The 16,759-nt window shown below is 38.2% G+C and overlaps 1 protein-coding gene across 3 annotated transcripts in view; it reads left to right on the top strand.

The window, feature by feature from the left end:
* Window positions 1-16,759, top strand: part of PID1 (phosphotyrosine interaction domain containing 1) — a 157,136-nt gene that overhangs the window by 52,116 nt on the left and 88,261 nt on the right. For 2 of the 3 annotated variants that reach the window (XM_008165914.4, XM_065557963.1), the window contains exon 2: window positions 6,207-6,353. The exons of the other annotated variant lie outside the window; for it this stretch is intronic. In XM_008165914.4, coding sequence (XP_008164136.1) covers window positions 6,207-6,353 — 147 coding nt within the window. The remainder of the gene's footprint in view (window positions 1-6,206; window positions 6,354-16,759) is intronic. 3 annotated transcript variants of the gene reach the window in all.

Consider the following 16,759-nt stretch of genomic DNA (forward strand, 5'->3'; position numbering starts at 1 on the left):
AACTAGCTTTCTAGAATTTGATCAGTTTTAAAAAGATTACCCTAACCAGATTTGCTTGAATATAAAGAATCATGACATGATCGTGGATTCTACAGACTTGCATGCATAGTATTAGGGTTTGCATTACATGGTAATAGGGTTTGCATTGCTGATGGAATGAGTTTTGATGCTAAGTGTGTCCATCTTTATTGTATTGTCCAATAGCATGTTATGTGAATGACTAATAAAGAACAAATAGATACAGTAAAGTTGAATGAACAGAAAATAGTATTTAAAGTGTATTAGCAATATTTGTTTAAACAAAAACACAGATTAAATGTGGCATTTATTTGTATCCAGTGGCATTTGCTTTAAATAAAACAAAAAGCCTAGAAATAGGTATTTTTTCACACATACAGTGCCAGAATTTTTCCATTCTAGGTGAGGACTTAAAATGCGGGAGGTTTACTCTGAAACACTTTGCGTCTGATTATAATCTTGTTTAGACTGGTGTAAATGGTGATTAGCTCCACTGATGTCAGTGGAGTTATATTTGTATAAAACTGATGTAAGCATGTCTGGGAGGCACTGAACTTCTGAAGGTGTTTGCATTTTGAACAATGTGTAAAAACCAAGTTTTGCTCACCTGTGGTCATTAAAGATACCATGGCATTTTTTGTAAACAGCAAGGCTCTTAACCCTGATGTCTTGGTCAAAATCCAGTTGAAGTAATTATATTCTGCCTTCCTAAATTGATTCTGCAGTTTCCGTTGGATGCACTCTCCTAACCTGCTGTGTAGTGTTGTTGTGTGCTGTTAAACAATTTCTGTATTTCACACCAGAGCTAGCTGGACTTTACTGAAAGGTGAATGATCTCTGTATAGAAGTGAGTAAAATGTTAAGTGTTTTTTAAACTTTTAGAATGAAAAGAGCTATAGATTGAGTTGGCATTTTGCTAATGCAGCAATATGGCCTTCAACTGGAAAATCTTTTCCAGTCTTGGGTGCTGCATGGAGGTTGAGTTGTATCCCTTTATTGTAAAACCAAATTGTAGTGATTAATCTATCTTTCAACTACTTCCAATTCAAAATACTTCTTTGATACATATTAATATCTTACTGTCCTGTGTGTTGCATCATTTGCTGGTCCATGGGTACATGATCAACCTCTAGCAGAATTCAAATAATCTTAAAACATTATGCCTGCAGGTGTAATTACTAGCAACATTTTGTGAATCCTGAGAATACAGATGAAGTCCCAAGTTTAAAAGCTTCAGGGTTTACATTATCACACATACCAGGGAAAATGCAAAAGCAGCTGAGCTTTTGTGTATTTTAAAAAAAAAAGTCACTATGGAAATCTTGTTAGGATGCAGGTCAGATTATAATCTCACATACGAAGGTGAATTTCCAGAATAACTCATTGAAGCAATGAAAACTTAAAATCTGACCCACTGTCTCTAAATCCTTGTATTAATTAATGATAAAGGATAAGAGAAAATTGTAGTATATGACTCTGATCATAGTACTGGGGGTCAGTTTGATTCTGATGTCACACAAGTGTAAATCAGGAGTGATTCCATAGGAATCAGTGGAATTACACTGCTGTAAAATTGGTGTGGGTAACAGTGAATGTTGATCATTAATTAATATGAGTATTGAGAATTGCTACTTAAGCATTAAAGATGAAAAGCAATGCATAGTACTAAATATTATCATTACAAAGACACGCTCTCTATATTTTCTCTCCAAACAATTCTTGTCTAATTGTATGTGGTCATGATGTTTTCTTTTAGTCCTTTGGCCATGGAAATGATTTTTATTTTCATTGACATAGAAACATACCTTTCTAATGATAATATTTAGTACTTGTGCACTGCTTTTCATCTTCATTGCTTAAGTAGCAATTCTTAATACTCACATGGGAATGATTTTTATTTTCATTGACAAATTAGAACTAAAAACATAAAATGTTAAGGTTTAGTTTTAATTATATCTTATGACTTAGAGTGTTTAGTACATATAATTTCCAAATTGATAGCTGTGAAAAAAGAATTGTTTTAAAGAAGTACTGTATTTGAATATTTGGAGGATCACTGTATGAAATATGTGATGAAAACACTTAAGATTAGAAAGTTGTGGCCCTATGAATGATTAATCTATATAGCTGATCTTTGTGGTCTGGTGGTAGCACATTTCACTATTCTTCAGTGTAAGACTGAAGATTACTATGCAAGACTAAAATTTGCTGTCACTGGGGCAAGGAACACTTTGAAGGCAAGACCCCTGAGGAAAAATGTACGTACTGCACTACAGTGATCTCTCTGGTCAGCTAAGGAGTGGGGCTGCTTGGCTACAAAGAGGGAGATTCAACCTTCTTGGGCTAGAAGGGAGGTGAACTGGATGGAAGAAGGTAATGTAAGAACCTCAGTGGTTTCAAGAAGGGCTTGAAGGATCAACACCATGGTTTAGTGTTAAGGTAACTTCCTAGGACGATTATTAGCCCAGTAAAGTTTGTGTAGATTTTTCAATTGAATAGGTTTCAGATCCTGCAAACATGAAAATACAATTATAATTACCACACTAATCCTGTTTGTGTCATTCTTTGGGAATCAATTAGGCTAGTTTACCTGCTCAAGGAATTTGAAACTTGCTGAGAAGCTCTTGGTGTTTATATTGCTTATTGGCTCTTTGTGTTTCTTGTAAACATACAATCAACAACACTGTCTACATGGACGGAATATAAATTTAGGTACGGTTCTGCTTCCTTGAGGATTTTCAGTATAAGAACTACCACATGAAATTGAGTAGTTCTGGCACATAAAATGTAAATGATAATAGTGTGCCCTGAACTGTTATGTATTAACTTGGTATAAATAATGCTTCTGAAGAGTGAGTTTAATGTTCTTTAAAAGTAGTGGATTGACAGCACTGGAAAGCTAATGTCTCAGCTGTTAAAAAAAAAAAAAAAAAAAAAAAAAAAAAAAGATGCACTGGTCACCATTAAAAGTCAGCATTTGCCAACAGTTTCCACTAAAGATACCAGTTTGGAACTGGAACTAAGGCTCAGATACACAAAAGGCCTTCAGTGTTGCAATTTCTAACTTCAAGATGCCTTGCCACTCCGTGGAATTTCACAGTCCCAGGTTAGGTGCCTTGGTTCCCGATAGAATGAATGGGGAGCATTAGGTACAGGAGCTCTCTGGGGCACCTGGCATTGGCCACTGTCGGAAGACAGGCTACTGGGTTAGATGGACCCTTGGTCTGACCCAGTATGGCTGTTCTTATGTATTTCTAAGCCTTTACTAAAAACTTACTTTTTTTATCTCGCTTAAGAGTTTCTCCCCCCACCCCCGCCCTTTTTCTGTTTTCTCCATAAAGTGCTTATCTGTGGCAACAGCAGTTTTGGCCCATAGCAATGGAATGGCTAGGCACTGGGTTAGATTTAGTTTTTAGTTTGAAATGCTTCCAGCCATGAACTCTGTTTGGAGTCAGAATCAGACTACCAGTAAAATAATAGTTGGTGAAAGTTTTTTTTAAAAAGTTTGAATTTACACCCGTCTCCCTCAGCCAGCCATCCACACGCGTGAAAGAGCAGAGCTCCTCTGGGCTGGAGTTCTTGTGTGCTTGATAGAACGGCCATGTTGTTCTCGAGGTTGTGTCATAGAGGGGAAATTAATAAAACCTGTGAGAGAATGTTGGCAAGTGAAGGACTGTGGTGAGAAATTCTCTCTCACAGCACTGTGATCTGCCCATGTTTCAAGCCTGTATTACTCTTTGTATTATTTTTATGTTTTCTTCTGAAGAAATAAATCTCTTTTCTCAGCAGCAAGTTAGCAAATCTGTATCCTATATTTGTAATTTAAGGGATACAGTGGCGCAGGTTAGTAGATTAGCAGTTCCTTAACTGGAGTAGCAAGTAATGTTCCATAACCGATCTTACATTCCTCTTTTCAAATTGAACATCTCAAACTTTGATAGTATTTTGTGCTAAGCAAGGGCAATAAGGTATTTATTGATGATTACCTGTTCTGTTCATTCCCTCTGGGGCACCTGGCATTGGCCACTGTTGGAAGACAGGCTACTGGGCTAGATGGACCCTTGGTCTGACCCAGTATGGCTGTTCTTATGTATTTCTAAGCCTTTACTAAAAACTTACTGAATGAACCTATGAAATTCAAATCAATAAACTCCTTATTCAAAATAGAAAGAAATGAAATAAGAGTATGTAAAAATGTTCCCAGAGAGCTTAGTAATAGTTAAGAGTGCTCTTCTCCATAAATATATGTCAAAGTATATTCTTTAATGCATAATCATTAATAAAAAAAGTGCTCTTTGCCTAAGATAATATGTTACTGTGCTTAGGAGAATGAATGGGATAATGTATAATATGAGAGAAAGCCAGATTAAAAATATGAGTACATCTCTTACCAGAGTGGAAACCCAAATGGCTGCATAAACAGCACGGAAACATTCAGAGATGCCCTGTAGTATGATGACAGGGCACAACTTTATGGGTAGAGTAGGAAAGCAAGTAGTATTTTCACAGACCATTTGTATTTCTGCCTTTTCAGTACACTTATGAGAGTGTTTAGGATGCTATAGATTCAATATTCATCATCATAACAGTCGTTAGTACAAAACATTGAGGAACTAAGGGTTAAAGTGTTTCAGAGTAGTGTATTGTTTTAACAGTCCTTCAGTTAGCACCCCCAATGACATGTTTTTGTAAATTATATATAGAGGTTGTTGCTAAGGACTTATACGTTTTGAATGAAAAATCCATTTAATAGGGTCTTGAGTTTAAAGCACAGAACTGAAAATCAGAAGACATGGATTCTAGTCCCAGTTCTGACACAGCCTTTCTGTGTGACCTTGGGTAAGTCACTAGGTTTCCTGTTTTGTAAAACAGAGACAATAATGCTTATCTTATTCCTGGGAGTGCAGGAAGTCTAAGCTAAATGTGGTTTGCAAAGCATGCTGAAATCCTGTTATAGACAATGCAAAGTGTAGTTTTATTGATAAAATTTCCTCTGCTAAATTGGAGATTAAAATTTTAGTAAAAATAACCTCAAGTATGGTAAGATTAGTAAAGGTTTATAATTAAGGGGCCTAATTTAGAGGCTGTAATCAATGGAGCCGCTATTAGAAATAGGTTCTGTATGTTGTTAGTAATGTCTTGAAAATGTTCATAACTGTATGTCCTTTCCAAATAAATACTGACGAGCAAACACTATATATTTCTGAGTTTAGCATCAGTTGAAAGTTGACTCTGCAAAATTGGTTTGGAAATCTCTCAAGAACAGGCTTTCTTTATTTAAAAACTTTTAAAATGTTTTATTGTTTTACATAAGAGTTTGTTTTAAAAACTTACCATTTAATATTATTACTGTTTAGTCTTAATTTTTAATAATTTCCCATTCTAAGCATAGGGAGTACTATTAGAAAAAAAAAGGGGGGGGGGCAGTAAGTGCCACCTACTCTTATGGACCACTACTATGATTTACCTGAGTACACTATATATCATGTTCAAAGTCAGCAATGAAAGGGGGTCCAAAATTAACAAGCCAAGGAATCAAAGACAAATGGAGAGGGCCTGACAAGGCATCCAACTCAGTGGGAGTGTTGCCAGTGAAGTCAGTGGGAGCAGAATTGAGCCTTAGGGAGGGGGAAAATAATAAATACTAAAAAAAATTCCTTTGAAATGTTGATTGCTGAATTATAGGGCCACAGAGATGAGGCATTTTGTCTTTTCCTTTTTTTGTCCAAATGTTTTGATTTTCCCATTTTATCTTAAGTAGAGGCTTGCTGGGTGTGGTCTGACTTTACCAGGAAGGGCAGTTTGTGGAAAGATTCAATGTGTGACTGGGATCTTGATCAATTTTAGTGGGATCTGTGGGTGCCCAGCACTCCTGAAAATCAGGCCACTTTCACTTAGGTACACAAATATGGATTTAGTAGCCTAAAGTTAGGCATTCAAATTTGGAAATTTTGGCCTATGTTCTAAAAGTTACTGAGCCGCTCTTTGTGAGTGTCTTATTTGATTGTACATGTTTACTAATTTCTAATAGTAATATCTTTTTAAATTTATAAAACATCCTCCTTCTGCTCATGAGGCTTCCAAGGCACTGAATGGACAGTTAAAGACACTTAAGTGAATAGAAGTATTAACTTTCAGTTCTCCTTTGTCTGAATTTAAGTGAATTGCTTTTTTGTTTTATATTTTAGCATTTTCAGACCATGTTGAAGACCAAGTTGAATGTCCTAACTCTTCGGAAAGAGCCTCTTCCTACAGTGATCTTCCATGAGCCAGAAGCCATTGAGCTGTGCACCACAACTCCATTAATGAAGACCCGGGCCCACACTGGATGCAAGGTATTTGAAAAATCAAAAACCGAAGGTGCAAGACAACTGTGGAATTGTTCCACACGTATAAGAGGAAAGTGGGAAAAAAATCATTTTGTTATTTTGGAAACCTCATTAAATAATGCTAATACTCTGAGGTTTATAAATCAAAAGAATCTTTCGGCTTTTTTAAATTAACATTCTGCTCCTTAATAAATGAGGTTCTCATGCATAGAGAATGAAATCCCAAAGCAGTTTTGCAATCCTGGCAATAAATTGCACTTGGATCCTGGCTTCCAAAATTGCTTATTATACTCAACACGTAAGTGTTTTAGTGATGGTGTCATTTCACGTTGGCTGATTTGAACATGATTATTGGTACTAACACCGAGATAAAAGATGAGGGTCCCAGGCCTAAGCACCCTGTTTAGTAATCCTTACTAATGTGCATATTAACCCATTGAAATGGGTTTGCAGGATCAGGCTTGAGATCATATTTAAAATAAAGAATTAGACCTTGAATTAGTTAACCAGCAAGATGGCTTTGTCCAATTACAGCAAACCACAGCTCCTGAAAAAGTGTATTTGTCCTCTAAACTGCTTAAGTACTTTCTCTTCTGTGACTATTTAACAATAGTGAACAGATCTGCTGGTCTGTCTGGGTATATCTGTTTAAATTAGTTACAAAACTAGGTTAGCTCAGTGGAGCCACAGATGCTATGGGAGATTGAGCTGGATTCTCAGTTGGCTTGTACATCATCAACAGGATTGTTAGCTAAGTTCCAGTTGCTGAGCCAGATACATACCTGAGCCCAAAGGTAGTGAGAGAACGGGTCTTGTAGTCTTGGGCGTCACTTGCCGTGCAAGACCACCAGCTGTAAAATAAAACTCTTTCTGATGTCACAGTGGTAGGTGAAATAGAAATTTCAAGTTACAAGTAAAACTTACAAGATCTTTTGTGCCTGTTGTTTCTGGTAATAGCCGTTGAGATATTGCCATTTGGTAGAGGTGTGGAGGGAGAGGTTGCTTGATGGTGGTTTCCTATGCCTTTCACAGCGTTCTCAGTAGGTAAAGGAAATGAGTTGTGGGTACATTATGAAATGAAATACTTTGCAGTGTTAGGCTGCTTTTTCCTGGCATGTTGGTCACCAGTGTTTTATGAGCAAACCTTTGTTCTAGGAAGTTTGACATTCTTGTGGCTCTTTGCTGTGAGTGCAGCTGAGAAGAGCTCATGTTCAGTATCAAGTGCCATTACTGCATTGTGTTGATACTGTAGAACACAGGACAAATGAGCCCTACACAATATTCTATGTCATCGCTACTGCCTGAGGTTTCCCTAATGATGCCTTTTGTCCTTTGTGTTGATACATAATGAAATTTGGGGAACATCAGTAGTCAAAAGTATGGACTGTGAAGGGTCTGGCTTTCACATCTTGTGTGATGGGGTTAGGCGTAGCAACACTCTCTGAAAGGAAATTTAACTCTGCCTCTGAGAGTATGATGGTAGAGCTCAAATCAGAGAGTGCTGTTTGACTCATCCTTCGGTTCTTTAACAAATGAAATCTCTTGTACTGCAAGCGAAGGATGTTGTAGAATGAGTTGACATTTATAGCAGTCAGAATCCTATTGCATATTTAGCTTTTTACGAATTTATGTGAAAAAGCATCCTATTTTTGGCTGAGGGGCACGTGAAAATATCAGCTACCACTATATACATATCTTCTTCCTCACTTGTCAATGGCAACAACTGTATGTCATGTAGTGTTGTAGTCCATCTCCTTGCCAGAATTGTTACCTACAATGTAGTGTCCAGTGCTTTGTTGAGTTAGTCTCAAATGACTCAAGAGATGGGGCTTCTAGTACATTTCCTGGGAGACCATTCCGTATTTGCATTGCTCTCATGGTTAAGAAGTTTTTCTTAGTTATTAGCTCAATTTTTCCCTTTCCCTATTTTACTTCATTGCTACATTTATTTATCCTTCCCTTCGAATATTTGTAGCTGGTTTGGCTTCCTCTCCCCTTGATGCTTAACACCCCTCCCCCCCCCCGCAGCACTTTAGTGACTAATTCATTTTTACTTCTGCAGGTAACTTTTTCAATAGCAATTGCTGTTTTTCTTTTGCCCTTTGGTTAGATCCACCAAAGGACCTAGATGAGTAATGAAAAACATAGCAAATAGAGTTGGGTAAATAATATGCGACTACCTGCTGGGTGAATAATTTAGGGAAAATTTAATTGCATAATTTTTTTTTAAAAATTGTGAAATTTAGCTAAATTATTCAGCAAATGTTATTCAGGCAGCTTTACCCTACCACAGTTTCCCTCCACCATCCAGCTTTAGACTGTTGAGTAAATTTGCTCGCTAGATTGATTTCTGAAAAAAAGGTTCACCCAGCCTTTAAAAACCATCAGAGTGCCTCCCATGTCTGCATTTCCTTAATCTGTATACCTAGACTTGCCTTTTTCCAATCTTATCATATCATTCTAGGCTCAACAACATGACTCCACCAAGCAAACACACACTAACACAAACAAGATATAATTTACATTTGATTTTGCAGCACAGAACTGCAGTTATTCCACGTTCAAAGTTCTAACAGTCCTGGTCGCTCAGTGCAATATTAACTTAGTAGCACAAGTTCCAGCTCCTCCTTGCTAACCCTGCCCTTCTTTTCTCTACCCTCTTTCTTTGAAATTCCGGACATACTGGCAAGAGCACTGCTGCAGCCTCAGGATTTCAAGCCTGAACACCTCAGATGCCATTGCAGACTCTGCTTGTGATTTCATATAGTCCATGATGCAGGCCAGCGCAGCCAAAACTTCCTGGGTAGTGTGTGCTGTCAAAGATTCCAATATATTTCTTAAGATGAACAGACTAATTTATGAGAGAGGTGAGGTCAGAGCCCAGAGTGTAAGCTTGGGTTCTACTTCTACTGCTGACACTGTGTCCTGCTTACGGTCTTGGGCAGGATACTCAGGTCTTGATCCTACCCGCTGCTGAGACCCCTTATCTCTCAAGAAAGTCAACAACATGGGTGCCAACAAGATTGGACGCTGCTTTTTTTCAGCAATACTATGAGGTTTAATGTAGTTAATGTTTGTAGACAGTGACAAAAGAAGAGTGTTTAGCGTTTTGGTCACAACAATAGTAGCTGCTCTCATGAGAGAAACAAAACACCTTGGTTAATCATGGACCAGTACATAGAAATTCACTATGTGAGTTAAACCAAAATACAGCTGGGAAGGGGAGGAGAAGGCTAAGAATAAATGTTTTATTGTTTCCAGGTCACTTGTTGGGCCAGATTTTTAATCATTGGTTTCTAAATTGCCCCCTACCAAAAATTACATACATATCTTTTTGTATGTACACATGAGTGCAATTTAGATCCCCACATATGAAAATTTGGCTCCCCTTTGTTCATATGCTGAAGATTTAGATTTGATTGTAGTTATCTGACTTGTAGCTCTTTGATTATTAATTGTGATGCATGCTTGTGTTTTCAAGCGGAAACTTGCTCTCCTTTCAGCACAACACTAAGTACTGTAGCATCAGGTAGAGATTGGAAACCTGGAATGCTTCCCAAAAGTAGGTTGCTCAAAATGGTCACTTCTCAAAAGTAGCTGCTTCTACTGTCCCTTTTAACAGGTTTTTTTAAAGCTTTATCCTTATCCTTTGAAGAAAATCAAATATTATATTAGTTTATGCAGATTTCAAGGCTTCTTGTTTTCTCTCTCTTAAAGCTATGGAGGCATTACAAGGGATTTTGTGTACTCTGCTTCTGCTTTTCCAGGCATTGTTACTGTAATGCAAAAGGACAGAGGTTAAAAATGTTGCCTTGTAGCTTGTGAAGTGGTGTCATTGGTTGAACATTTGTATTAAATTATAAGGCTCTTCAATGTGAAGTCTGTATTGAAGAGTCAGTGACCAGAGTCAGTAGTGGTTTCATTCAAATGTAGTGATCCTGCTCTGAGGGCAATTTTCATTCTTCCTGTTTCCATCAGTTTGGATGACATAGTCCCTTATACTTGGATTGACCAGGGGGTCTCAATGGGAGCAGCATGAGCCTAGCAAGGAATATTATTAATCAAAGCTGATTTGCCATAGTTTAGGTACAATTCATTCCTTTCCTAGGGATAAGCTCTTGTTAAATGGCAACATAAATTTCCACGATACAGCATTTTCAGGTATGATACGTTGCCTGTGATTTTTCCTTTTTATTTAATTGGGACGATTATTAAATTCAAGCTCTTTGCTCATCTCTGTTGGAAATGTAATATTAACATTTCTGAAATGACTTATGTGAACTTAATGCTTTTAAAGTTCTTTTCAAATAAGCTGGCAGGCAACTTGCATAGGTGGCATTAGTGAGATAATGACATTTTAAAACCAAATCTGACTCATACTGATAAAGAAGAAAAATTAAGAATTAATGGAAGCAGGTTTAATTTATGCCTGTTATTCTGGAGTTGGTGAAAAGATATTTTCACCAGCAGTAGAAAGGACCTAATCCTGTGTTTGGAGTTCCCAAATGGTAGTGGTTAGTGTAGTTTGTGTTCTGTGCACGGTGGGGATCCTGGCCCACAATTGGAGCTTCTAGGTGCTACTGCAATAAACATTATACTAATAATCTTCTGTACTTGGTGTATGATATGTCTCTATTGAATATTGAAGACCCTGGGCCAAATCCTTCTCTTCATTAAACCTGTGTTAGTTCATTAACTTTATTGGAGTTACTCCAGATTTAACAAGTGTGACATAAATCAGAATTTGACCCGAAATGCAAAAATCCATAATTAATTTCTAGAGTTAATAGTCAGCGATTTGCTCTCATGCCTGAAAAATAATGATCTGATTATGTCCAACACAAATAAGAAAATTATCATCAGGATACTCGTAAAATAGGTGTACTAAAGTTGCCCTCCTGGGCCTGATTCTGCTCTCCTTTATATTCGAGAAATAATGCCTGTGAAGTCACCAGAGTTGCACCAATTTGAAAACTGGGGTAACAAAGAGGATGGGCAGGAACAGACAGAAGTTTAGAATCCTAGAATAATATATAATTCCTAAATTAAATATTAATAATTAATAATAATTATTATTTTATTACTGATAAATATCCTTGTTAAATTTTACCAAACTCTTGCTTGGGTATTACTTTTGTCTATTTCTGTTTGTCTCTCTTGTCTATGTAGATTGCAAACTCTTTGGGGTAGGGAGTTATTGTGCGTCTGTAAAATATCTAGGACAATGGGATCCTGATTCTGATGGGGGGGGGGGCTGTTAGTGATACCATAATAAAAATAATAAATAAATAATATAACAATAATAACCACATGCAGTGTCTTTTGGACAGTAGCCAAAAGCTGACATGCCAAGTCCCTTTTAGCTAAATATAACACAATAGCCTAATAGTCAGGACCATCCCTAACTCCGTCCTTTTCTTCCCAATTTGTTTGACAAATCCCAAATTTTCATCTCAATCACTTAAAGAAAAGTGGCAAACCACTACCCCGAACTACATTTGCTATTTCCTGCCCATATCTTATGCTACTGAAATCTAGATAATCTAGATAGGGAGTAAGTAAAATGTGGTGCAAATAAAGCTTTTCTTCTCACTTGAATACTGAGGGTCAGCTTGTGGTCCCTGCTCTGGCCTCTTTGTGCAATCCTGATGGAGCAGAGGGGCTGAAAAACTGCCCTATGAGGTCAGTTGAGGTTTCTCCTGGCTTGGGGGAAATCCCAGATGACATAAAGTTGGTTTAAGGGGGTTTGTCAGCTGGCAAGTTCTTGGCTGGTCTAATGGCTCATAGAGATCTGTTACAAGCTGAGGTAATGGCCCCAGGGGGCAGTATAATTTAGAACAGCCGCAGGGTTGAAATTATGCCCAGCAGCTTCAGCTTTAGGACAGAGCTCTGGTGCAGCTAAGAGTCCAGGTCTTAATTTAGATTTCAGTTATATAATGAAACTGCTTGGTTATTTGTGTCAGGTATACAGAATCATGTCTAATAACTTTGTTTATCTCTAGATGTGAGGAGTCTGGGTTCACAGGTGCAGTGGAGATCCCCACTCTGAACTAAGTGCACATGGCAATATATTATTCATTCAGAACAGCGGACAATTATGTATTAATACGTAACAGAACATGCATTTGCTTTTTGACATCACTGGTGCTTAAAAATCTACTGTTTTATTTCAATTTCCTTCAGATAATTTAAATACCCTCCTAACCTTTAAACATTTATTGCTAATTTGGCTACTCAAACCACAGTTGGGTAGCTGCTGCTAAACCCACTTCATCTCATCCTAGACCAAATAAAAATGTTCTCTTTGCAGCTGTAGTGAGGTCAGGAGCAGTTTTCCTGAGCACAGCTGCATCCAGCCATAAATATAATGTGGCTAGCAGCTAGCTAGCTTTTTGATGATCTTTATTACCATTTTGTTAGATCATAACTTGAAGGTGGCCATTATCTTTTAATAAAGAAACAAATTAAACAACCCAAACAAACAAACTAATAATAAAACCCTAATCCAGGGTTTATTCTTCCTCTTCCACATATGTGAATGGGAAGCACAATGCCTCATTTTCTTTTTGCTTCATTAAGGGCTCTCTATCTGTTACATTTAAGCCATGCACACTTTATACTTCAAATTGACAGTGTTACTCTAATTGCCAAGTTCTCCCTCCAACTCCTCCCAGCTGCATTAGGAAAAATGGCACAGATCTTAATTGCTTCAGCGTGTTAGAAGATTATATTCATCAGTGGGAGAGGTGGTGAAATAGGACTTGGTTTTAGAGGCATGATTTCAAAAACTAGAGGGCACAACAATGCCTTACTCTGGGAAAAGTTGCTTGTTGGAACATTCATTTACACTGCCCCCAGCTAGTTTTCTTGGTCTAGAATTACATGAATTGAAGCATGTTTTGTTTCATTAACCTAAGATTTCAATAAAGTTATTGCAAAATTTTAAGAATAATACTTTGTTTTTACATAGGCTATGTCCATAGTTGGAACTGGGGGTGTGATTCCCAGTTTGCACAGAGATCTAGTTTTCATCGAGCTAAAAATAGTAGTGAAGCCGCAGTAGCACAGGTAGCGGTGAGCAGCAGCATAAGATAGGAGCACTGAGTACACATCCATCCAGACACCATGGGTACATATTTGGGGCAGCTAGACTATGCCATTGCTTGTCACTGCCCATGCTACTGTGGCTACGGTACTATTTTTATCACACTGTAGTGATGAGAGCTAGTGCATGTATCCTATCCTATCTCCTAGAGCTGGAAGGGACCTTGAAAGGTCATCGAATCCAGCCCCCTGCCTTCACTAGCAGGACCAAGTACTGATTTTGCCCCAGATCCCTAAGTGGTCTCCTCAAGGATTGAACTCACAACCCTGGGTTTAGCAGGCCAATGCTCAAACCACTGAGCTATCCCTCCCCCATATGTTTACAGCTATCCCTCCCCCATATGTCTACATAGTAGCCACTATGGCTGTGTCTACACTTGGAGGTGGGGATGGGGAATCCCATCCCCACCTCCAAGTGTAGACACAGCCATAGTGGCTTTAATCCAATAGGATCACAAGGCACTTTAATAACTGTGGGCCAAATCCTGTTCTGTGCTGAGCACTGGCAACTCTCACTGAAGTCAATGGGAGTTGCATGTGCTCACCACCTCTGAGTTTGTCCACGTATGCAGTCTGATTCTGTACCATTGAAGTCTGTGGGAGTTTTGCCATTGACTTCAATGGGAATATGCACCAACAAATGTAGCTTCCTCTGCTGTGAAAGCCAGTAGCCAAGCAAACACCATTTAAACAGAACATCCTGCACAATATCTGGCATTGTGACGCTCTCCTCTCTGAACTTCCGAGCAGATCTCTATTGCATATCATTTACTCACTTCATGTGTGGAAATGCCACTGACGTCAGTGGAAGTATTGTGAGTTGTCTGAGTGCAAAATAACTAATAGAACTATGACCTGTGAATGCGAGTGGAGAATGATTAGTTCAGAAGATTCTTGATAAGATATCTAAACTTTAAAAATGAACCTCTAATCAAAGGATTTAAATTAGTTAAAATGATTTAGTAAAACCTGACTAAGTCCAGCCTGCTTGAAAAAGACCTCTGGCAATGTTCAATGTTTCACTGTGATGAAATGTATTGTAGCAAATTTTGTTTGCTTACTAGTAAATAGGCATGGTAGGAAAAATTTATTTTGGGTGCAGTAAAAGTTGCCATGTCTTGTCAGATATATTAATGTTCTTACCTTTTTGTTAGCATTTGCACTGGTGACATTTTGCAAACAGGGGTTCGAACAAAGGGCATCTAGTTCTGGAAGTTTAAATTATACTTCCCTATCTAAAAACCTCCTTGTACATCACATTCATCAGCAAGAGTTGACTACACACATTTATCTGACTGCCTCTTGCTTAGGTATAGTTCCTTGGGTTCTAATTTTGAATATATGTTAATTAATTAAAGCTGAGCAGTACCACATTTATTTATTTAGTTTGGGAGTTAAATTGAGAACTGCACCCACAGCACAATCCCTGGGAGTATTGTAAATAATAATATGAAATGCCCCTCCCCCAGCTACCTGCTCAGACAACTAGAGTCTGCCTGGGTCTTTTATGGGCATGCAGTGAGCATGGGAAAGGCACCAGGAGTTTCCCGACATACCTGCATGACCTGCACAAGAGTCCAGGGCAGTCCTGAGTGCTGCTCCTTCTCTACTCATGATCCAAGAGGGCCAGATAGGAGGTAGGTTTATGCCTGTGTCTTACTGAGCCTTCCACTCCTTGGTGGAACTTGCTGATCATGATGTGGGGAAAGATGCGGCATGAACTGCACATCAAAAAGAGTGTACTATGGTACCCTCTGTGTGCCTGGGAGCTCTGGGAGAATGTCCCCTGCTGTTCCCTTGGGCTGGGGTAAGGTGGTCCCCCCCTACCTTTTATTATGCGCCATGCCTAAGTGGCACAAGCTAGCCCCAAGTGAAGAGAGTTACTACGCAACATGCACCGAGGGTTAAAAATCTTGGATCCCTCCAGTCAGATGTGGGAGCAAGTTCCAGAGCCAAAAGCATCCCAGCTGATCTCCAATGTTGCAAGAGCACATTACGGAGAGAGGAAGTCATTCAGGTAACCAGTGCTTGCTCATATGGATATAATACACAAAACCACTATGCTGTGCATCAGTTAAGGTTGGAGATGTTTTCTGTGACCTAAACCAAAACTTCAGAAGCAAGGAAATGAAAATATTATGGTATCAATCACAATCAGCCCATAACCTTGACTCCTATACCTAGAGACACACACCTCACTGCTAGCACAACCACCATCTGCTACATCTAATTCACTATACTGTAATCTTAACTCTGCTCATGTATGTGAAAAATTATTCGCACTTCTCTCAAACCATGAAAAGTGTGCTTGCGTCGTCATAATGAGCCTGTCTGTCTAAGCTTGCTATGCTATATGCATATTTCATATTGTTTTGGAAACTTGGCAGACCAGATAACCCTGTTACATGGTGTGCTGTAAACTTGAGAAAAAATGAGTGAGTTGTCTTGAAATTTGGGAACTTTGTGAAGCACATAAAGTCTAAGGAAGTATAATCAGCTGTTTACCCAAGATCTTCCGCAGCGTGTGTTAGATTAATTGAGTTTTGGTTAAATAAATGGGGACCATTCCAGGGGAAGGAATTTGGAGCCCGAGAAAAATTTCTAACATAGGAAGAAGTCTGTTTGGCTGGAATTGGGTGCTTTATTTTTGATTGCAGAGCTTGGTGGTTTTAACTGCCTTTGATTTAACAAAAGCTTTAATTGGAAATCATCATCCCTTAGTCTCGTTAGCAAAAGATGCCAATCAGAAGAAATAATCTAAATTAAACCTTTTAATGTAAAACAATTATTTAAGGCTCTGAACAATTTATATTGCAATTTGTTATGGAAGAAATAATTATTCACATTCAAAGCATAAAATTGCAAATAAGTATAAATCCAAACTAAGCCATTTGGACTCTGTGTGGCTTGATTGAGAATCATCATTAATCATTTATTCATTCCTGAATGTCATGCTCAAAACAAAGAACAAACCTGTCACAAATGCTGACCCTCTCTGTGTTAAGAAGAAAATCAGGAACTTTTCATTGGTAGATGTTTATCAATTCTTTAGCATATATAATACTTTGGATCCCAAAGTACTTTCGAATATCTGAATAGGGATCAGTCATCCTCTGCAGTGCAGCCATCATGGGTTGGGAAATGGTGGCCATTCTCTGCCAACAACTCTTCACAATGCTCTTTAGAAGAGGAAGTGCAGAAAAATATCTCCAATTTAAACTGTAATGGAAATTTTAGGCAGGCAGAATTCAAATTGGAATTTGGCTGTGACACTGAGGCTAGTACACTCCTGTATGGAAGTGTGCCAT

This window comes from Chrysemys picta, chromosome 9, assembly GCF_011386835.1.
Source record: "Chrysemys picta bellii isolate R12L10 chromosome 9, ASM1138683v2, whole genome shotgun sequence".
NCBI lineage: Eukaryota > Metazoa > Chordata > Testudines > Emydidae > Chrysemys > Chrysemys picta.